General features: G+C 40.4%; 1 protein-coding gene across 8 annotated transcripts in view; it reads right to left on the reverse strand.

Annotated features, from left to right (window-relative positions):
* Positions 1 to 1,144: 1,144 nt before the first annotated feature.
* Positions 1,145 to 23,789, reverse strand: part of KIAA2012 (KIAA2012 ortholog) — an 87,812-nt gene continuing 65,167 nt past the window's right edge. For 7 of the 8 annotated variants that reach the window (XM_042446099.1, XM_042446097.1, XM_042446100.1 and 4 more), the window contains 8 exons: positions 15,491 to 15,584; positions 13,972 to 14,149; positions 13,385 to 13,520; positions 10,731 to 11,155; positions 9,159 to 9,361; positions 5,092 to 5,264; positions 3,817 to 4,036; positions 1,145 to 2,350 (listed from right to left, as the gene is read on the reverse strand). In XM_042446099.1, the coding sequence (XP_042302033.1) occupies positions 2,203 to 2,350; positions 3,817 to 4,036; positions 5,092 to 5,264; positions 9,159 to 9,361; positions 10,731 to 11,155; positions 13,385 to 13,520; positions 13,972 to 14,149; positions 15,491 to 15,584 (1,577 nt within the window). In that variant the 3' untranslated portion in view covers positions 1,145 to 2,202. Of the gene's footprint in view, positions 2,370 to 3,816; positions 4,037 to 5,091; positions 5,265 to 9,158; positions 9,362 to 10,730; positions 11,156 to 13,384; positions 13,521 to 13,971; positions 14,150 to 15,490; positions 15,585 to 23,789 lie in introns of all 8 variants that reach the window. The other variant, XM_042446103.1, reaches the window with a different exon arrangement.

The following is a 23,789-nucleotide window of genomic DNA, read 5'->3' on the forward strand; positions in this document are numbered from 1 at the left end:
ATCTAAAAGAATGTCAGGATGGTAACAAGAAGTTCTTGACCAGTGCTTGGGAGAATGACATAAAACTTTTACTGAGTACACAGTAGAATTATCAAAGATCCAAAAAAGAACAGATGATCATATATTTTGCTAAGGGAAGCTCACTATTAAGTTCAGGAACAAAAGTCTGAGAAGCATGACATTTTCTGAATGAATTATGACAATAGGTATGTCAGGAAAAAGTCAAGAAATGAGCAGTAAACCTTAACAGTAAGATGCCTAGAGAGACTGTGAGGTCTGTGGGTGTCTTCAGATAAAGGTTGGGCAGTTAGTTACCTGCTGGTGATGCTCTACCTGGTCCTGCACTGATAGGGCCTCTTCCAACTCATGTTTCTGCCATTTTGGGCCTTGTCATTTGCTAGGTTCCACAATTCCATGGTTCTTGTAACAGTTTCTGGTTGTCTTTGCAGGGTGAAAAAGACGTAGATTGCAACTTTTACGTTGTCATGCATCTTACTACTGAGTTGAGTACAGTGCATACTTAAATCAGATGGAAGGCTGGGTAGAATTGGCAAGTAACGATCAAGGTCTACTTGAGTGAAAAAGACAGTGTGGTAGGTTGAGTATTGGACTAGGACACTGGGAAACCAGGGTTTGAATTCCGACTCAGGTCTAATCTGCACTGCAGCTATAATGCAGTTTGACACCACTTCACTGCCATGGTTCCATCCTATGAAATTACGGCATTTCTAGCTTGTTGTGGCACCAGAGCTCTCTGACAGAAGGCTAAATATCTCACAGGATGGAGCCATGACAGTTAAAGTGGTGTCAAACTGCATTATTTCAGCAGTGCAGATCAGACCCCAGTCATGGAAACCCACTGGCTGACATTGGTCAAGTCATACTCTTTCAGTCTCAGAGGAAGGCAATGGAAGTTAAACTCACTCCAGAAACTGGAGACATGAGAATCTGATATGTGCTCTTAGAATTTTTCTTAAATAAAAAGACTGGTGCATCTATTCCAGGAAAAGCCAAAGCAAGGTATTACTTAGGGAGGGAATAAGGTAGCCTCTCTGTGCTCCTTTTTTACTGCATTATTCCTTATGAGGAACTTTATCTTTGGTTATTATAAAATAAAGTACTTATAATAAATCAATTTCTTTATTGAAATTTAATCTTGAATGCATCAAACAACAGGTCCTTAAACCATGATATTTGTTCTTTCAATTGTTGGAAGCATTTCCTTGCTTTCAGGGCCAGGTCATTCATGTACTCTAGCAATAGCAGCTTCATTTATATATCACTTCATACCACCTAAACAGTTTCTAAGTGGTTTACAACTGTAAGCTAATTCTAAACTTTAAAGGAGAGACTGTCATTGTACTCAGGAAGAGTATGTTACTCCTCAAACTCTGAGAAAGCACCTGCTTCCAGTCATTGAAGAAGCTGTTTACAAGAGGGGAGGTCACTTTACCCAAATAGGAAACTGGAGAACAGCTCTTGTGCTGTTCTCTATTCTCCTCCCCATTGGTTCAGCGGTGGGACCTCTATGTGTTTTCAGCATTATCCCAGCTGTAACATCCCTCCATTCACCCACCCTGCTACATACAACAAAATGTACGGAGTTTCATGCTTCTTTGCATTGCTAGAAAGAGTCACTGCTAACAACCAGCATGCAGGCCACATATCTATGGACCCGCTGTGTTGCAGAGCCAGTCCTATTATGCAGACTGAGGCCATTGCTTCAGGCAGCAGATGCTGAGGAACAGCATCAAGATTCTCCTGACTATATTGCATGATCTGATCCCCTAAAACAGCCTGTTGTCCTGTGCGGAAAAGGCTGTTCCCTAACTAGTGTAGAACTAATATTCAGCCCAAAATGCAACCTGTATATGTGGAATTGGGGAAGAAATGTCATCTTGTCTTGGGCCAAGCTACTTTAACATGGCTGTTTTAGAGTACAGTACAGTTGATTTACATCTTCATCAGACTTGATGAGCAGCTCACTTGTTTGAAGTTTGCGAAGAATCTTGCAAGCTTGTGAAAGCTTAAGTCCCTCTTTCCAAGAAATTAGACTTGAAGACCCAAAATAGATCAAGAATCCAGAGCAGGTTTTCCCCCTCTCCTATTGTTTGTAGAATTGAAAGTTGGGATAGATGAAAATGACTACTGCCTCTTAGTGGTGGTAATTGTCAGAAAAAAAATGAACTGTATGCATGTTCTTTAATCATCATCTCCCACCTTTAAAAAACTATGCTGGAAATAGGAGTAAACCCACGGACGGGAAATGTTGTGCCCTCGTTCCAGGCCAGTGGCTTCCACAAGCAGCTTGTACTGGAACTGCTGCTGCTTCTCCAACTCTTCCCTTTGTCTGGAAACAGAGAAATTGACTGACATACAGACATACATAAAAAAATCTCACCAGCTAATTCTAAGGTTGGAGCTTTACTCTGTACTACAAAACTGTTTACGTTTAAGTCTCATAGCTTGTCTGCATTTTTCATTATGGAAGGGTATCACATGCCCTGTTTGACTGTTCTAAAACAGTTATGTAAGAAAACTTATATCCTACCCTTGATTAAGAACAGTTTACAAACTGCAGAATGAATCACCAAAAAATAAAAAAATAAAATGTATAAGGCTAAAGCAGAGCCTGGTGCAGCAGACTTAAAAAGAAAGGGCCAGACTATTAAGACTTTTCAAACCAGAAGATTGAATACTTGTAAATATAGCAATCTTTTAGCCAGATTGCAGGAAGCATGGAAAGAAGAGCTAAAAACAATCCCCTTAAGGCTGGGAGTCCCATAATCTAGAACACAGATGGGGAATATATGACCCTCCAGATGTTGGATTGTACCTCACATCAGTGTTCCTCACTGGCTCTTTTGGCTAGAGATGACGAATTGCATTCTAACATCTGGAATGCCACACCTTGCCCATCACTGATCTAGGCCACATGTCCTAGCCCGATTTGTCTCACAAACCACAGGTTTATGGTGCAGAATGTAAAGGAGTGGGCTGGTTGATAGACAAGGACCAGTCTGCTAAGGACCCTGGGCCCACGCCATGTAGGCTTAAAGGCCCTCAGCAGTACTTTGCACCTGGGAATAAATTGGAAACCATTGTGTCTTTGTAAAATAGGGATTAAATGCTCCCACGATCAGGAACCTACTAGCACCCCCGTTCCCATATTCCAAATCAAACAGAAGCTCAAATCAAACAAACATTAGGAAGCGCCTCCAAGTTAGCCCCATGCAGAAGACATTGTACTAGTACAACATAGACTTAACTGGCCTGGCATCAGGTTTAAGTTATCTGTATGATATCATGCTGTGAAGCACACCCAGATTTTCAGCTATTGGGCAGTAAAGGAAAGCAAATTCAAGGAGGTTCACAGTCAGACTGCAAAACTTAAAAACAAAAGCTGGTCCTATACAGAGAGGCCAAAATAAAGCTGCTTCAGGTCACTTTGGAGGTATGGTATTTCAATGATGCATGTGTCCTAAGAGTCTGGAAGCTGCACCAAAGCTGCACTCCAGTCCTTAGGACTGGAGCGTGGCTTTGATGTGGCTTCTGGACTCTTAGGACGCACGTATCATTTAAGCAGCATACTTGCAAAGTGACTTGAAGCAGTTTTATTTTGGCCTGTCTGTGCTGGTAAAATGCAGTTTTTGTCCACACCAAGTACAAGGGAATCATATCCATTGGTGGAGGTTGTAGAGGAAAATGTGACATTTTGATGACAACATGGAAATCACTGTTTATTAGATAATTCTTGCCTGGGCTGGGACATGGAAATAATCAAAATTAAAAAAATTATTTCATGAAGATGTGTACCTTGCCAGTAACAATGCATGCTTCCTTGCTTCCTCTAAAGCAAGTCTTGCCTCTTCCTCAACTCTCTTTCTTCTCTCTTCAGCTTCGCGCCTCATTTTCTCCTCTTCTTCCTGTTTCTTTTTTTCATACTCCAATCTTTGCTCCTCTGCCATCTCAGCTAGGCGTTGGCGTTCTTCCTCTAGTTGGATTTCCCTTTCTTTCTGTCTGCGTTTTTCTGTTTCTAAGGAAAGGATAGCTCCTGTGATCTAGTTGAAGTTTAGAGACTGTTTAAAATACAATATTCCAGAGATACCTAAATGTGCACAGCTAACTGGCTACACATTTATGGTAAACTTCATTTGATATCTGTATCAGGATTTTATTGTGTAATAACATTTAAGGGGCCAAAGTGAAAAGATGTGCAAGTGAATCAAGGAATGCAAGTGCTTTGGGTAGTGTGGTGCTTTGGCCTAGGGAGATCCACTTTCCTATTCCCATGAAAGGGTGACCTCTGTCCATCATTCTCCCTTTCAGTTTAACAGGCTTGTTGCAAAGATAAAATGCAGGCAGGGAGGAGAAACCTGTATGCTACTCTGAGCTCCTTGGATGAAGGGTGAGGTATAAATGCAATAAGCATAAAAATGAAGGAACATCATATAGTAAAAAGGACAAAACCTCTAATCATTTGGCTGTGGAGTGATGGTTTGAGTATTGGACTATGACTCTGGGGACCAGGGTTTGATTCCCAGCTCGGTTATGAAACCCACTGGGTCATCTTGGGCAAGTCACACTCTTTCAGCCACAAGGGAAGGCAATGGCAAACCTCCTCTGAATAACTCTTGCTAAGAAAAGCCCATGATAAGGTCATCATAAGTTGGAAACAACTTGAAGGCTCACAACAACAACAACAACAGTTAAAATGCATGTTGCTGGGGTAGAGAAAGGGTAACTTGAGAGCGGTGTGTATTAGTAAAACATCTTCACTGGCGTTTCTCTGTGTCAGCCTCCCCCTACCCACAAATATATCAGTAGGTTATACTTTTTTTTTTTTTAAATGGCAACTCAAGGCATTGTAGGAAATTTAAAATGGCATGTATGACACTATGTTTGGCACTCAGGGACACTACATTTGGCACTCAGGGGCATTATGGAAAAACTTAAAATGCAGCTTGCAGCCACTCACCACCACTGCCAGATAAGTGAGTGGGGCTGCTGGTGTCATAGGTCAAAATAATGGAGGTCAGTTTGCTAAGGAATCTGGAGTTGGCCCTGGCTTCAAGCCCTGCCGTAGAGCACCTGCACGTTCTTGTTCCTCCTCCTGTTTTTTCTTCTGCATTTCTAGAAGTTTCCTGTGATGCTCCTCTTGCTGCTGCCGAATACGCTCTTGGGCTGCCTTTTCAGCTTGTCGCGTTCTTTCAGCCTCCTCCTCCTGACGCCGACGCTCTTCTTCTAGCTGTTGCTTTCTTAAGCTAAAAGAAAGAGGCCAGTCAAGTTCAGATAGAGGATTCACAAGCAAAGGAGAAGGGAAGAGGCATTTAACATGCATCCGGCATACCTCCTGCAAGGCGAATACTACTACTTAGTATTCTCACTCAGCAGAATTTGACAATACCTACCAACAAACAAATACTTCTCTGTATGTAGAATATAGGAGGGAGAAGTCCTACCACCAGGTAGTGTGGGACTGAAGCCACAGGTAGGAAAATCTTTATCTATCTATCTATCTATCTATCTATCTATCTATCTATCTATCTAGTTAAAATATTTATATCTGAGGATCTCAGGCTGGTGTACAATTAAATCAGTTTAGGATAGTTTAAAACAATAAGAATAATTTAAAAAAAATTAAAAACTTACTCAACCATTTAACTCTTTTAAGATAATTTAAAACCATTCAGTATAAGGCAACTGTATGTGGAAATTAGATAAAACCAATTAGGCCTTTAATAAAAAAAAACATATTTTGACTTTAATGACACCAATGTTGGCCCCAAACAGGTCTCTAAAGGGGGGGGGGGTATTCCATAGCTGGGGTGCCACAGCAAATTTTAGATAATAGTTCTTCATTTGCGGTAATAATAATTTTATAGCATCCCACTGAAGAATATTAATATATGTGTTGCACCCAAAGTTACTGGAACATGTTCAGAGGAGGAAAACAAAGAGGGTAAAGAGTCTGGGAACTAAGCCCTATAAGGAATGGTTGAGGGAGCTGGATATGCTTAGCCAGGAGAAGAGAAGATGGAGAGATGATATATCTATCTTAAAATATCTGAAGGACAATCAAGTGGAAGATTTCACCTAAACATTAGAAAGAGCTGTTTGGCAGTTGAATAACTTGCCATTAAAGCTGCTGGATCCATCTACCCCACTTAGAGTATTGTTATGTGCATTGGTGGATTGAGTTTGATAAAAAATTCAGTTGGGAGATATCCAAGACTGTTATGAATTGTAGCCTTGTGTCAAAACAGGCCATTTTGATCACAGAATCATTTGACAATAGTAATATTCTAGTACAAGAATATAATCAATTCATTATGTTTTATGAAAGATATACTGATGATATATTTCTCTTGTTGAATGGGAATCAGGAAACCATTTATTTATTTATTGGATTTATATCCCACCTTCCTCCCAAAATAGGATTCAATGTGGTTTACAATAATTTAATAAGGCTAAAACTGAAACCTTAATTACAAAAGTAAAAAAAATAATTAAATAATACTTATATTAAAACGTAATGGTTAGAAACACAGCATAGTTGACACCATTTTAAAAAGTAAAAAGCATTACAAACAGTACACCAATTACTCACGCACACCACATAAGTAAAATTCACACACCAAAAGCCTGCCTAAATAAAACATTAATATATGTATGTGTGGATATATACATTTCTACAGTACTATCAAATTTGAGACAAGTTATGTAGAATAGATTTTTTTGAGTTGGTTGTTAGAATAAATAACAGTATTAAAGTACAGCTGTCCATAACGAGAGAACAGATGTCAACTCAATGCTTTCCAGTCTGAACATTTGTAATGGAATCTACTTTATTCCCAAATGTTTTGATTGAGGGGGAATTCTGGCAGCTTAAAGGATTTTCATAAGTAGGCATTTATTTTGAAACTACTGAGCAACATACATCAGAATGTCACTAAGATAGCAAAGGTTAGTAATGAAGAATAACACATAAGCTAGGAGAGGCTGCAGTAGTTTGCTTTTTCCTGAACATAACAGGAAGGGCAAGATTCCACCTCTTTTTCTCCTGAATTATTGAGTGCAAACTATTTTTGACTTTTAAACTCAGTTTGCACCAATCAAGTAAGCTGTGGACAAAGGGGGAAAGTCTGAGAAGGAGAGGAGAAGAAAACTGGGCCATTTAAAAAATGTCTGAAAAAGTGGGATGAGAGAGGATTTGGGACTGGCCCTGCCAAATTGGTACAGTTGGAAAGGATGGAGGAATTACTCCTCAAAAATTGTAAAAGGTTTTAAATACAAAGCCCTACAAAAAGACATAAAAGAGTGATTTCAATCAGGGAACATGGCCTTTTCATATATGATGGATATTCCATCAAGATTTTGGAGACTACATTATGACAGACGTTCCTGAATGTGAGCAGGAGGCTTTATTTGCATCCAGGTTTAAATTTCTGTGGCATGGCATTATGACTCTGGGGACCAGGGTTCGAATCCTGGCTCGGTCATGTAAACCCACTGGGTGACCTTGGACAAGTCACAGTCGTAAACCCCCTTTGAAACTTGCCAAGAAAACCCCATGATAGGTTTGTCTTAGTTGCCATAGGTCATAAAAGACTTGAAGGCACACAACAACAACAACAACAACTGATGGTTTACAGCCAATACAGACCTACATCTTGTTTGAAGAACAGCTGGCACTAGGGAATTTTCATTTGAACAGGTTGCACTATTTGGTCCAACTGAATGGATGGGTCACAATGTTGTGAAGTCACAAAATAATGCATATACTGTATTTAAAAAAGTTATAACCATTTCAGAAAGATTATGTGGAAATGATTATTTACAAGATCATGATGGTGAGCATGGAACATAAAAAACAGTAAAGAACCAAATAGCACAAGAATCTCTGTTCCAATATTACCAAGAATACAGACACACAGTCAATGACCAGAAGTTAGGTTGTTTCTAAAGGGTTAAGCCATCGCGGTGTTGTGATTTGAGTGCTGGACTACAACTCTAGAGACCAGAGTTCAAATCCCAGTTTGGCCATGTAAACCCACTGGGAGACCTTGGGTATGCCACACTCTCTTAGGATGGCAATGGCAAACCTCATCTGAACAAATCTTGCCAAGAAACTCTATGATAGGTTCAGCTTAGGGTAGTCATAAAATCAGAAGTGACTTGGAGGTACACAACAGCATCAAAGGGTACATGACCACCTCTGCACAAAGCCCTTTTACAAAAGGAACTTTCCAGGTCTCATTTATCATTGTGACTTACATCAGCCTTGTGACTTAATGAACTGGAGTGTGCTGCTACAGACAGTATCATGCTGTGGTGGATTCTGCCCTGGCTGTTGCTTACAGACTGCTTGGATGAGCAACAGACCTTGCACACTTGCTTTGAGCTTTGTTAGTATAACATTTTTGGCAATCGTGCTCTAGGGAATCCTTGTCTGGATTCCTGGCTGCTATAACTATTCAATGCACCAGGAGTAGCAGCTGTCAAGAGGACAGTGGATAAGCCTTCTCATACAACCTGGGCAGATAACCAATAGACAATCTGCTAAATTTTGACTTTTCACAACAAAGAAAACTACTGGAATGAGTTTTCAAATTTCTTACTCTCCTTTTTAGAAAATATGAGGGTTTTAAAAAAAAATATACTTTAATAATATGAATTCAATATTCAGTAGAAGATATGTACTCTGGTTTCTTATATCTGCAACTATAATAGCATCAGCAGGTTGTTTTCTAATTAAGATAGTTTTAAACAACTGAAGAAGGCTTGGAGGCCAAAATGGATTTAGTTTTAGGCATGATAGCCTTATGGACATAGTAGGTCTAAAAGCTGAACACAGTTTTTGTCACCTGTTTGTCTCTGTTGTGTTGCACCATGTGAACATGGTATACAAAACTCTTCTATTTTACATTATTACTACCTACTGTGTATGTATTGGTTTGTATTAATATACCTCTTAGGAATAAGAATTATATCTTTTAAACATTGGTAGTGAGCTTTAATCATTTTAATCATTTTATCAAGACTAATATATTACTTTTTTTGAAGAAGGGACATCTCTGAAGGTGTCCAATGGAAGAGATACTTTCATGCCACTTTCCCCCTTGTCATGAACCATATGCTTTTTTACTTCCACTAACCGTATCGCCTCGATTCTTCTCTGTTGTTCCTGCTGCATTTCTTCCTTCATTCGCTCCATGCGCTCCTGCTGCTCTTGTGCCTGCCGCTTCTGCTCTTCCTGCTCCCTTCGTTTTCTCTCTACTGCCAGCCGTCTTTTCTCTGCCCTCTCTGCTATGATCTTTTCCCGTGACAATCTCTCCTCTTCTTTGTTTTGAGAGAGATCCTGGGCAGGTAGAATGAAAAGAGGATTAGTTCCAAACACAGCAGCATACTTTGCACTCACGTTGCTCACTGGGGACACAGTTGCATTCCTTGAAATGCAGGGCTGGCCCTACCATTGGTGAGAGTGGAAAGCAAGCATCTCAGGTATCTGTGGCTGCTTCCCAACAACCAGAAAATTTCCCTTTTGCTGAAGGAAAGAGCTTTGTAGGCAACATGAGGCAGTGGAAGGCACTATCCCATTGCCAGTGTTGAAATTTCAGCTGAATTTATCCTGCAGCATTAATGCAGTCTGATACCATTTTAACTGCCATGACGCAAAGTTAAGGAATTCTGAGATTTGTAGTTTTGTGAGATATTTAGCATTCTCTGTCAGAGGGGTCTGGAGCCACAACAAACTTCAACTCCCAGGATTCCACAGGATGGAATCATGACAGTCAAAGCAGTGTCAAACTGTATTCATTCTGTAGTGTGGCAGTTGCTGTTATGTGCCTTTCAGTTGTTTCTGATTTATGGCAACCTTAAGGCAACTCTATCACGGGGTTGTCTTGGCAGGTTTCTTCAGGGGTGGTGGTGCCACTGCCATCTTCTGAGCAGCCAAGGTTAAACAACTCCATCTGTGGATGGAGTTAGGGATTGCAAGGGGGAGGCTAGCTTTGCCACAGGTAGCAAAACATCTTAGGCCAAGTCTATTTAAATTATTTTTTGTAGATGGAAAATACAAGATGCATCTTAGCTGTGATTATGTTTCCTCTCTAGTAGGATAGACTTAACCCAGGAAAATTATACAGAAACATGCCTCTCAATTCCATAAGAAAAGCGATAAATAAAATGTTTATCCAGGACAGGTATGGGCAGACTTTTTAGGGTGGAGGTCTGTGTTGGTGCCCATGGAAGCCACATGGAGTGGGTAGCAGTGGTAACTGATTAGACCGTGAGACCATCCTCTTCTCCTCTAGGGAGACTTTCTGTCCCATGAGAGCTGACAGCTACAGAAACACAGAATGTACTTCTTTTGTTCAAAAACAACAACTGACAGTTGTCTGTTATTGTATGCCTTCAAGTCATTTCTGACCTATGACACTCTAAGGCAAACCCATCACAGAGTTTTCTTGGCACTATTTGTCCAGAGGGAGTTTGACCCTGCCTTCCTCTGAGGCTGAGAGAGTATAACTTGCCCAAGGTCAGTCAGGTCTGAGTAGATCTGAACCTTGATCTCAAGAGTCCTAGTTCAATACCCAAACTACTAATCTCTGATTAAAATCAAGTCAGTAGGTTTAATCACTGACCACTTTATGGTAAGAGACATTGCAAATGTACCGTTTGAGAATAATTCCTTAAGTATGACTTTGCCTGAAAACAATCCTGTTTACCTCTGGAACTCCCTTGTTGTGGACTACATCATTCTGATATTCATTTGCAACAGGAACTATGGGATGGAGAACAATTGGTTTGTTGTTTGCAGGGTTGACATGAGATACAAAAGAGTGGCCATCTTGTTCAGGAGAAGGCTGGCCCTCCTGCAGTGGCAAGGGATGCTCCTCCTGGAGAGGTGTGGAAGGAGGGCGACTTTGGTCAGAAGTGCCTCCCAAATCATCATCATCACCAGGTTCTTTTTCTTTTCCAGCTTCCCCTTCTCCATCACAAAAAGAATCAATCTGCTCCAAATCAGCATCTCCTCCCCATTCTCCTTCCTCCTGGAGTGGTTCCTCAATAGTTTCTGATCTTCTGACTTCTGCTGGCTTCTCTTTGGAAAATTCAACTTTTTTCCCAGCAGCCTTTTTCTGTCTTGGTTTTCCTGCAAAATATATATATATATTTCTTCCTCTTAATTTTAACACAAGTGTAGAGCTGTAACTCAGGTTATTTTACACAATTCTTACAGAAGGCATTTCGAGTGTCACAAATAGTTAGCACTTTTTAATTTAGGGCCAAACTACGAATGCAGGTAATGGAAGAGTTGTTTCCAAACTGTTCCATCTGGAATAAATTTCTAGTGCACCATAAGAAATACACAGTTAAATCCTCCAGCAATCCCAATGCAGAGGGGCAGCCCAAGACATTCTGCTGCCTAAAATAGAACATTAAATGTCCTTCCACTCTGTGACAGTCAAGGAGCCCAGTAGTCTAATCTGGACAAATATTTTTGGAACTGGAAGATATTTCAGTGTGCTTCTATTTTTCCCCCTAGTAGTAAGAAATAGGCAATATTAAATTGGATAACTAACAAACTGCTGTCCTTCCAGAACACTCTGAAGATGTGACTTGACAATATCTAATGATAGGGCTGGTCCTGTCAATACAGACACACACACACACAGAGAGAGAGAGAGAGAGAGAGAGAGAGAGAGAGAGAGAGGAGGGTGCCTGCCAGACAGATTTCCTTGCAGTCAAAGTCTTCTGGGGGGAAAATAATCTAGGCACTTCTCTCTTTTGGGTGTGTTGCATTCAAGGGTGCAAACCTAGACAAACTTAATAATGAATAAGCCCCACTGAGCACACTGCTACATACTTATACACATTTCAGGGATGGGCAACTTCACAGTGCCTGATCTTCCATGCCAGGTCCCTTCATGGGCTCCAATAGGCCAAGAAATTAAGAAAAAGGAGGACATATGGCTGCACCTTCCTCACTAGTGGCACTGTCATAGGACACTGCTATTGTCAGATATTCTTACTGAATAAAAACAGCAGAATTATCTGCCTTCAATATTCATATACTGTACATTCATGAAATACAGCTTGTTTTGAATGTAAGGATTATCTATGCTTTCAAATTTAACTGAAGATAAAAGTATGCTTCAGCAGTCCAATGTCTGGAATGCACCACACTGTTGTAAAAATGTGTTAAATGAACCAATAACAGCGAAGTGTACACATTTTTATTTTTTGTGCAGAAGGGCAGTGCTTTTGCAAACCAAGAATGCATGCACTTGAGTCTATTTTTCATCCGTTCTTTTAAGCCCAGGGTTTCCTTACATCTGTAACTGGAACAGAGACGCTTCAAAAGGGTTCTGAACAGCTTATCCATTTGCATTTCTCTCTGCTTGCTTGTGCTGATAATTTGCAAAAAGCTGTATCACATTGTTCCTTCTGGCAACAGTTGCCTAATAGTATAAAAAGAAAACAGCTGGTTCCAGAGTAAGTGAGGTAACTACTGGCAGAGGCAGGTTATCAGTGGTTCCAGGTCGAGCAATTGATCCAGCTCCTTCTCTGACTAGGGGCTCAGTTTTGGAGGGAAGAGGTGCAGCTTCCTACCTTTTCTTCTGCAGCCACTTCCTAAATATCCTGCTGTTTCTGTTATCACCACCACTGTGTGTTACTTGAGCAACAGAGTAAAAACATGTGGAATCAAGCTGTTACTCTCACTGAAGCTGTAAATTCACATGGATTCACACAAGTGGATTTCTGTGTTGCTGGTGATCTAGCTTTATTTCATTTTTATTTCTTCATTCATTTATTTAATATATCTATGCCCTCTTATCTAGAATAGGTTGCATAATTCCTCAGTGTGTGTGTGTGTGTGGGGGGGGTCCATTTCTGAAACTGTTCCAGGGTCTCAGTCACCTTAATCTGGCCTTGACTGCCAGTATATAAAGCATGTCGGTCAAGGAAAATGCTCCTTTGTTTGCTTTAATGTCTGCTTACTCATATCTGTCAGAAAGATAGACATGAGCGCGCACATATACACTAGGGAATACTTAAATACTTCAAGAATACACGAAATAGATTTGTATTTCAGAACTTTTTTGTGTAAACAAATTGTGCAATAAACTGGTTTCTGGGCAGAGACAACCTTTGTAATGCACAAAACACTTTTGCTCCAAAGCAAGTTTTTATGCAACAAATTTTTCACAAAAATGTTTTGATGTATAAAAGTACATTTAAAAATGTGCAAAAACTGCCATAATCTCACTCAGCATTTTGGAATTATTAATTCTTATACATGAGAACAAAATATGCAAAGATTTACATCCTTAATATAAACACATGAATAATGTGAACCCCCCCCCCCCCATCTACATACCTACAACAAATTCTTTCTGTCTTTGGCGACTATCTTTCTTGTCACTCTTTTTCTGTACTTTTGAAACAACTCCAGTTTTCGCCAATTCATGTTTTTTCTGTCTTAGCATTGGCTTGTTCTCCAAAACATTTGCAGCCTGGAAATTTTTACAAAATGAACAAAGGAAGAAAGAAAAAGTTAGCATATCTTGTCAACATATGCAGGGATGGGTAAGTAAGTAAACATTAATTGGCTCACAATAGAAGACTCCAATTGATTGTTCTTTTCAGGAGGGGAGAAATACCCTTTCTTGTCAATGAAAGACCCAAAGAGGGTCCTGATATATAAATACCAACACCATCAAAAGTTGGAGTCCCCAGATCAGCAGCAACAGCTCTCTGCTGCTTGATGAATGTGATGGCAGAACTGAGTGCCTGGAGCATAGGCAAAAGTGGGGAAAAGAAGAGGAAGGAGCTAAATAACACACCAGATTACCAGTGTAAAAAGCAATCTCACATCTGTGTCCACACTGTGTGGTACATTTACCAGGACACTCTCATAATGTTTTGTGCAATTTTTCTAGGAACTGGCAGACTATTAACACTCACTGTATTGAGGCTGCTGTCCTTCACGTGCTTGTTGCTTTTCTTTGGTAAAGCCATTTTATGTTCTTCAGATCTAAATTCCTTTTCAGAAGAAGGCAAGTCCATTCTTGTGCTCTCTTTAATTTCCATGCCATGGTCAAGAAGCTTATTGACAGCATTACCTGATTCAGGGACACTCTCCCTTTCAGAAAGACATATGAAATAACCAGGCCAGAAAACATTCTTACAAACCTTTAAAGCACATAATACTTTCCGCTCTTGCGGGGAAAGCCATAGCAATAAGAAAAAGGAATGTTTTGGTCCCCCTCCCCATATTATGTTTGTTTTGTTTACTTGAAGGTGTTGAATTCCCTTGGTGTATAACTCATGTAATTGTAATGACATCAGCAGGTAACTGCTTTTTCTCCTTGTCTTATTACCAAGAAAAGGAAGAAATATTCTCCTTGTAGTATTAATACTAGTCCCAAGACTCTTCCTCATGGTTAATAATAAAAGCTAGTAGTTACCCAAATACTCTCTGTACCTTTCATCTCATGATCTCAGAATGTCCCAGAGGCAATACTACCGAGTTGAGCATCCCTTGGGTGAGTGGGAAAGCACTAGAGACTGATGGCATCTTTGTAATCTTTGCTTTATTTAAAAATAGACTAGCAGACGTGGAGACAAACAGGGATGCTGGCAGGGCTAGCCCACCCCAGCTCCCCAGAGCTTGGAAGCACCTAATTATAAATTACCAATTACCTGCTATTATTCATTTTCTCAGTAATGAAGGCATAACTATATCACATTATGATTGTAATGAAGGATAACTTCACTCCTTTTGCAGTATAACATCTAAATTACTTTTATAATTATAGACAATAGCACCATTGTGGTGGTGAAGTGGCAATGTTTTTTTTAAGGAACTAAAAGTAGCCATTTTAAGAAATGTGGAGTTAAACAGTTACTTTTTTAAAAAAACAAGGAATTTGTAAAAGGGCAGAACAATTCCAGAGAAATAATTGGCAGTAACAAAACGTGTTCTGAGCAAACTATTATATCGCCTTGCCCAAGGGTGTTCAGCCTTGTGGTCCATAGTTGGGGCCCTGCCTGGTGAAATACAAAGTATTTATTTCATGCTCTCCAAGTTTATAAAGAAAGAGAAGCAAACAGAAGTATATGTTCAGCATCAGCCTTTGTGATTGGAAGATATAATATGAAGCTTTTAAACTGGTCCTGTCTGATCGAACATCTGAGAATGTGGCTGCCTGCTAGGCTACCTGAACAGAGCCATTGGCCTGCTACACTTCACTCCCAGCTCACAGTCATACCCCTAGCTTGAACTACTGAAATTGCAACATCCACATTACACAACAACACAACACACAGAGATATCTGCTTGTGGATATGGCTGGCCTTTCATAGATCTGCTGATGATTACAGCAAGTTTAAAACTGATACTTTTCATTTTCTTGGACCTGCAAAACATAATATGTGGCCATGCCCTTGGAAAGGTCAGTGGCCATTCATTTTATATACTTACATCTCTGATGCCAAGATCAGTGAATGGGCAAGGTGTGGTTTCAGGTGCAAGAGGCTGTGTGGTTGAGGAAGGGTCTCCAGCTGTCTCCTTGTATCTGAAAAGGGAGTAAAACAGAGAAATATATCTTTACAGAAATAACAGTAATTCACTTTATTCCACTTTCCCCTCAGAACTGGGACTCAAGGCAGCTTACAAATTAGATCTGACACATTACAGATAAAAACACAAAAAATGAGCATTCCAATGTAATTTACCAATAATTTAAAACACAATTTAAATGTACATTTTAAAAAAATAAAGAGCCATTTAAAAAGGTACAGCACCCTATTAAAGCCCCTTCCCCCCTTTAAAAAGTAATTTCTCTTTTATTTTATTTATTATTAACCTTTATTTATGAAGCGCTGTAAATTTACACAGCGCTGTACATGCAATCTTTTTAGTTAGACGGTTCCCTGCCCGAAAGATTGTTGGAATAAAAACATCTTTACCTACCCACAGCAATGTCGTTCTAGCCTCCTTAGGAAGGTGGTTTCAGGATTTAGAAGCAGCCACAAAGAAGGCCCTTTCTTGCGCTGCCACCAGATGTGTCTGAAAGGAGGTCATTTCCCAAAGATCTTGAGGCCTGGGCAGTGTCATACAGTCCATCAGATAGCCTGGACCTCAGTCATATAAGGTTTTATAAACAGACTGGTGGCCAGTGGAACTGTTGCAACAAGAAAGTTTTGTGCTTCTTGCAAGAAGCCCAAGTTAACAGTTAGGGAGCAACTCTTTGATCCAAACAAAAATTCTGAATGCTCTTCCAAAGCAGCTTTATGAATAGAATATTACAGTAATCCATACCGGATGTAATGAAGGCATACACCCATGGGGCCAGATCTGACAACTCAAGAAATGAGCACAATTGGTGCACTAATTTTAACTGGCAGCCACAGAAATCAGGGCATCCAAGATAAAGAGTGAAAGAGTATACCCAAACTCAGTACAGGCTGCATCTCTCTTCCATGATCTGCCTTTAAAGTGACACTAAGCACAGCCTTCTTATATTGGTTAATCTCCAATGTGTTTACCTTCATCTAACCAATTATTGATGCTAGATACTGTTTTAGAATGAAATCATCTTCCTTGGGATTCTATGACAACCAGACGTAATGTCATTAAGCTATTGGTGACATTGAACTGCACACATGCACACAGCCTCTTCTAGTGGTTTCATGGATATGATGTATGACATGGAGGCCAAGGCACAGCAGTGAGCAACTGCGTAGGCCAGTTTTCAAACCATTGAACGGGAATCCTAACACCTCCTTCAGAGCAGGTCCCTCCAAGAAGGAATTTTATGGTGCTTCCATGTCCTATCGCACCAAGGGTTCCCAGAAGGATATGGTGCTCAATAATACAGACTAATGATGTTGGGTCTAACAGAACCAACAGGGACACAATCCCCCTGTCCAGTTCCCAATATAGATCATCCACTAAGGCTACCTCTGGGCCATAATCAGATTCAAAATCAGACTAGGGACTCAACCAGATTGCCATAAAGTATCACGTATCAAGCCCCTCCCTCCCTGCCCCATGTGTCTTTACTTTAGATTAAAGCCACAAGCGGCAGGGAAGGCCTGGCACCCCATCCCTGCTCCATGCAGCTTTACTCTAAAGTAAAGTCATGTGGGGCAGGGACAAAGGGGCACCAAGCCCTTTCCCTCTCTGCCCTGAAATTAAAACCAAGCCTTGCAGGGCAAGGACGAGAGGGCACCAGCCCCCTTCCCTCTCTGCCCTGAAATTAAAGCCAAGCCTCACAGGGCAAGGATGGGAGGAGGGCTCACTGGCTGTAACCCCCCCTTTGGCAGTGTCACTCAGTGCAGTCTGAATCCCCTGCACCCTCCTAGTTTGTTTCAATGGCTGAGTGTGGAATTCAAACCCTGATCTCCAGATCTGGAGTACAATGCTCAAACCCACTACACCGCATTGGCTCTGGTTTGTACATGAATGAAATCTGTGACTTCCAGAAGCCTTTTATCCATATGGAAGTGGTCTGAAATAGATTACAACAATAAATCTAATCAATGAACCCCTAGATTTGGGAGGCCCCCACACATTCTTGCATCATATTAGACAATGGGTGATAGTTATCCAGGATGTGGGGGTTCAGGGAGAGAGATAAAACCCAGTATTACTGTAAAAATGAGTAAGATGACCACTTTGTCACCCATGTGACCAGTTTTCCTCTATTGCCAGCCCTCATTTAAATAAGACAGAAAGTACAAGTATATGACAGACATGGTGTGGCTCTCACCTCTGAGAATCCAAGCCACATCCTTGAGCTGAAGAAATGTAAAATTATCCACCATCCTTGTACAAGCAAGGGACAAACTGACATCTACTGGAACTCTAGCTATTATAGCATCCAAGCCAGAACAGATCAGAGTGATTTTATCTGCAAAGTGCTGTGCAAATCCTTCACAGCAGTCTGCATTTTCCTCCACATAGCAAAGATATAATAGTCCTCTATCTACTTTAAACAGCTCCGCAGGATGGCTTTTTGCAGACACAATGGTGGCAGAAAAGAGATATATGTATAGCTGTGCATACTGCCACAGAGTAGGTCTTCAAATAGGTTCTAGCCCATGTTGAGTCAAACATTGTTCTCAGCCAACATTTTTCTAGTTGCCGTCTCACCAATTTTATCACTGCTAGCTCCCTGGAAAACTAAGGAGCTGGTTTGGCTCCTCTCTGTGAGAGGGGAACCTCAGGAATGGTTGTAAGTCTTCCATTTCCCCCCTGATTCCTCAGACATCAATCAGGATTTTGACAGAACTGCCTGCCAAACAGACAGCAAAGACCCCAACAGCTATCACGAAACCACAACCTGAGTAAGGGCAGACACCACTTTGGATTCACAACAGACAGACATGAAGTCCTGAGCTGTTCCTCACAGAGTGATCTCAGCATGAATGTTGATATTCCCCAGCAAAATGAGCTGAAGGGACTGCCCTGGCTAGCTGTGGATGGGAGATTGTTGTGCAACTGAGTGAGTTATATCCTCTGACACCAACACTTAAACAGAGACACTTGAACCTAGCAAATGTGGGACTGGCCATCTGGGGATGGGGATAGAATCATGGAGGAACACTGCAAATACATTCCCTTGTCTCTAGGTTTCACCTGCAGATGTACAGAAAATCCTGGTAGGCCAAACGGAAAGATTAATTTCCCCCTTCTCCCCCATACCTTCATCCAGCCAGTGGTCTGACATAAGCCAGGCCAGCATGCTCATCAGGTATGGGGCAGCTGTTGTTTTCCTGAAGCCTGACTTCACATTCAACAGTTTAAGGGTTTAATGTTTATGTGAATGCTGAAGGAACTTCACATACATTATTCTAGTCATATTTAGACAAATACAGACAGGCAACATACAGTCGTACAGTCATCTTCTGTTTTTAGAGTTTCTTTTCTGTGCATTTATTTTTAACATTCTGTAATCTTATTTCCACATTCCAAATCAAACCAAAACTTGAAATTATGAACTTTTTCAGTTTGAACATCACCAATTCCTTACTGTCAATAGAGGGCACTCTTGTTCCAACAACTGTGAAAACCCAACTGATACAAAGTCCCTGTATGCCACTAAAAGGAATAAAAGTGCAACTTAAAAAGCCAAGAAATAGATTTCTAGGCATTGAATTTTTTACCAGAGTCTTTCTCTCTCTTTTGCCAAGTATCTAATGTAGAAAAATATTAATACCCTTTGAAGCAGATGCCAACTGCAATCTAACACATGGGTTTCCCAACTCTGTGCTGGATTGTAACCACTGACAATGTAACCCTACACATGTCTAATTAGAAGTAAAGCACATTTGTTCAAATGAGGCTCGTGTTGATGTTAACTGCCCTCAAGTTGCTCTTGACTCATGGTGGATTAGACATCTCCATGACTTTCTGTCCTCCACTGCCCTGTTTAGGGTCTGTAAATTCATGTCTGTGACCTACCAGATTGAGTCTATCTTTCTGGCATGTGGCCTTCCTCTCTTTCTACTACTTTCCACATTTCCTAGCATTATTGTCTTTTCCAAGAAGTCATGCCTTCTTATGATGTGGCCAAAAGATGACAGCTTCAGTTTCATCATCTTGGCTTCCAGGGAGAACCCAAGCTTGATCTGTTCAAAGACCCATTTGTTTGTTTTTTTGGCTGTCCATAGTATCCTCAGAACTCTTCTCCAGGACCACATCTTGAATGAATTTATTTTCTTTCATCACTGCACAGCTCCCACGTCCATACAAACAAACAAAAATCCATCACAGCTACCCCCTGAATGTTATCCATACATGATGATGAGGAAAACAAGGGCTGGTATGATTCTGATTTTAGTGCTCTGTTGTATATCTTTAAACTTTATGATCTTGTCTAGCTCTTTCATGGTTGCCCTTCCCATTCTTAGTCTTCTGCTTATTTCTTGACTGCAATCGCTTTTCTGATCAATGTTTGAGCCAAGTTACAGGAAATCTTCACCTCTTCTGTCTTCCTCATTAGCTAGCTTGAATTTATGCAGATCCTCTGTGATCATTATTTTTGTTTTCTTAATGTTCAGCAGTAAGCCTGCCTTTGCATCTTTTTCTTTGACCTCCCTTACTCATTGTTCCAAGCCTGTGAAGTTTTCTGCTAGTAATATGATATAATCCACATATTTTAGACTGTTGATATTCCTTTCTCCTATCTTCACTCCTCCTTGTGTGTCCAAACTTGCTCTTTGTATGATATTTTCTGCATACAAGTTGAACAAGTAGGGTGATAAAATGCATCCTTGCCTGGTCCCTTTGCCAATTGGGAAACATTTTGTTTCTCCATATTCTGTTCTAACAGTAGCCTCATGTCCTAAGTAGAGATTTCTCATCATGACTATCAAATGTAGTGGCACTCTCATGTCTTTAAGAGCGTTCCATAGCTTTCTGTGATCTATGCAGTCAAAGACTTTGCTATAGTCTATAAAGCAGAGGCTGGTTTTCTTAACCATTGTACATTTGCAATGTGGTCCCTAGTGCCTCTTCCTTTCCTGAATGCTACTGGCACCTCTGGGATGTCTCTCTCCTTATATGACTGATATCTAAGGCATCCCCTAAAGATTAGTTGCTGATGAGTGTAGCACCCAAACTAGGAGATGTGATGATCTTGTAATTGCATAAAAGCTACTTTTAGCAGTGACCAGTGATGGTACTGGTTGACGGATTCTGGGAGCTGCATTCAAAAGTAGCTTTCCCACACTCTTTTCTTGGATTTTACTGGTAGTGCAACAATGAGACACCTAAATGCACATTTGCTCATTTGAGGCAAACATGGAAGGATCATTCCATGCTACCCTCAGCTATGTGGTTTACACTTCCATGTGGCTGCTTCTCACACCATCTAGAAAAGGAAGAAATCACATAGGAGGAGCATATGATATTGTGATGTTTCATGCTAGCATTTGGTACATGAGGACAGACACAATGTCCCACATAATTTCCACAAGGTCCCCCCTATTTCCTACATTATTGGCACAGCATGGAAAGCGGGCACATGGAAGTAGCAATCTCACTGGGACATCAAAATGCTGAAATAGTGAAGGAGTTGTGGGGGAAATTAACTACTCTCTTTTTTTACTAATCTAAGAGCCATCACTAGAACAGAACAGACCTCAGCACTCTCAATATTCAAAACAAAGAACTATATAATTCACAGTAATTCAGAATCCTATAGAGGGAGAATATTCATCACATATGTGATACACACTCCACATATAACAAATACTACTCTACTTCTGGTATTCTTAGGAATGCTGGAGATGAGACTGTCATGTATCAAAGCAAGGAAATTGGCTTCTTTATAACATCCTGACACTTGGCTTTCCTTCACACCTTTCCTTGCACCTTCTCAGCATGGCGGTTACCCATTCTGACCACCCACTAAGTACTAAATCACTGCTAGCTACACTTTGGAGAGTTTTTGGTGACATCAGTCCAAGAATCAATTTGCACCCAAATATAACTTAACAACCACACTGTTTTGAGAAAGAGTCCCATGGGAGTTTTGTCCATTAGATTCCAAATGCCTTTGCTTCCATCTATCCTGTCTCTGCTCTTTTAACAATGGTAAGCCAATTCTTATAACTTCCCTGGCTTGAATACAGTTGGTTAGTCTCAACTAGAGTAGACCTTTTGAGTCATTGTTTCGTGGTAAGTCAATACATGGGAAATTCCTCACAGATTCAGCGAGTCTATTATAGTAGAGATTAACAATAGGATTCAGGACCCTGTCTTGAAAATGAGGCATGGAAAGTTTTAGAAATGACAGAAGAAACATAAGGCAGGTTTTATATAGCTTGCATCTGTTTAAAACAACAATGACGTAAGAGGCTTGTCTTGGGAAGGATACCCTAACATGTCAAAGAGGTAACAAATGACAAATACTGCAGTAACAATTGTTGTGTGCTTTAAGTTGTTTCCAATTTATGGCGACACTGAAGGCCATCTTATCACAGGATTTTCTTGGTAAGATTTGTCCCAAGGGGGCTTGCTTTTGCCGTCCTCTGAGGCTGAGAGTGTGTGACTTGCCTAAAATCACCTAGTGAGTTTCCATGGTCGGCCATTCAGACCCTGGTTTCAGGAGTTGTAGTCTAACGCTCAATCCACTACACCATGCTGGCTCTCTGCAATAAAGCAATAATGAATTTGAAACATTTTAATACACTTTGCTTTATATCAGAAACTCTGCAAGCCAACTGGAGCTCCAGTCCAGTCTTAGCTTCAAATTGGGTTCCAACTAGGCAGTGGGTATATACAGCCCTTCAGATGTTGTCAAACTGCAATGCTCATCAGCCCTAGCTGCCACTCCTGTGGTATGTGATGATGATAGGTCTAGGTTGACAATATCTGGAAGACTACATGTTCCCTTATTCCTGATGTAAACTTTCTGGGTGGAAAAAACATACTACTGTATCAGTGAACACATATACAATAAACCAGGGGTTCCCAACATGGGATGCCCAAATTTCAGGGGATGCAACAGAGAGGTTTGCGTCCTTGAGTGATGAGTCATGAGTCATCACTCAGTCAGCTCCCAGTCTGCCTTGAGAAGTGGTAATATGTGATTGTGTTGCATAGATAGTAGTCTCATTGTTTATTTACTCAAAAAGGGGAGAATTGCCTAATTTACAATAGTTTAAGATTTTTTCCGAATCAATTAGAATCTAATTTCTCAATTTAGTAGTTCAACTTGCGGTTTAAAAATTAAAAATTAGACTTCTTCATCTTCAAATGTGATACTAGTTTTGTAGAGGGTGTGAACATTAACCAAATGTTTCCTAGGGGTGTAGGGCATAGAAAAGGTTGTTATCCACTGCAATAAATCCATATTATTCACAACAATAACATTGTTGGCTGAGTGCTGTATAATCTTTTGCTTAACGTAAATTTGCATGCACTTAATTAAGTAGCAGCGGTGCTAAGAAACCCAGTTACAGAATTGCTTAACTCTACAAAAAAACATAGCACTCAAGGTGGCTAGCAAAGAACACTAAATATAAACATAAGGTGTTAAATTAACTACAGTAAGAATCAGAAAATCTTAAAAGGCTGGTTTTAAAAATACAGCTTCACATTGTTGCTAAAATCAAGAAGAGATGGGGGAAATCTGATTATAGTTGTATAATCTGGAAGTTGTAGTTGTTCCTCTTCAGTAGTCCACAAGGACAGACCGCAATGTAAATAAATAAAATGTCTGAGCAATATATGTGTTTATTCACTCATACTGTCATTCTTCACCATGTGAAAAGGTCAAAAACAAGCTTATTGCAAGCATTTTGAAAAACTTGCAAAATTGCTTCGGATCCAGGAATATGGCTGAGCCATGTGTCTGTTGGTGATACCAATTAATACTTTTATTTTCTGGCCCTCCTTTTGGGAGCTCAGTGCACATGAGGAACCCACCCCTGACATTTAAATGGATCCTAGTTCCTCCAATAGATTCATTTTGTACTGGGCCCAGTATATTTAGACTGAATATGGTGAGGAAGAGGGCACTTTGGAATCATCCTTGTTGCCTTCTAGAATTCCTGCCTATCTACACCCAAAGAGGTTTTGCCCAGAGACTCTTGAAGAAATAGCTTCCAATGGTGATTTAGGTCTCTAAGGTGCTTAATGTCAGAGAAAATATTTTGTCCATAGCTTCCTGCTGAGGCACTCCTTTCCAGACCAGGGATGAGAATCCTGTGGCCCAAGGTTACCAGACTGAAAACTGGAGAGGGCTCCAGTACCTTTAACAGTTGTG

Source organism: Sceloporus undulatus, chromosome 1 (assembly GCF_019175285.1).
Source record: "Sceloporus undulatus isolate JIND9_A2432 ecotype Alabama chromosome 1, SceUnd_v1.1, whole genome shotgun sequence".
In the NCBI taxonomy this organism is placed as follows: Eukaryota; Metazoa; Chordata; class Lepidosauria; order Squamata; family Phrynosomatidae; genus Sceloporus; species Sceloporus undulatus.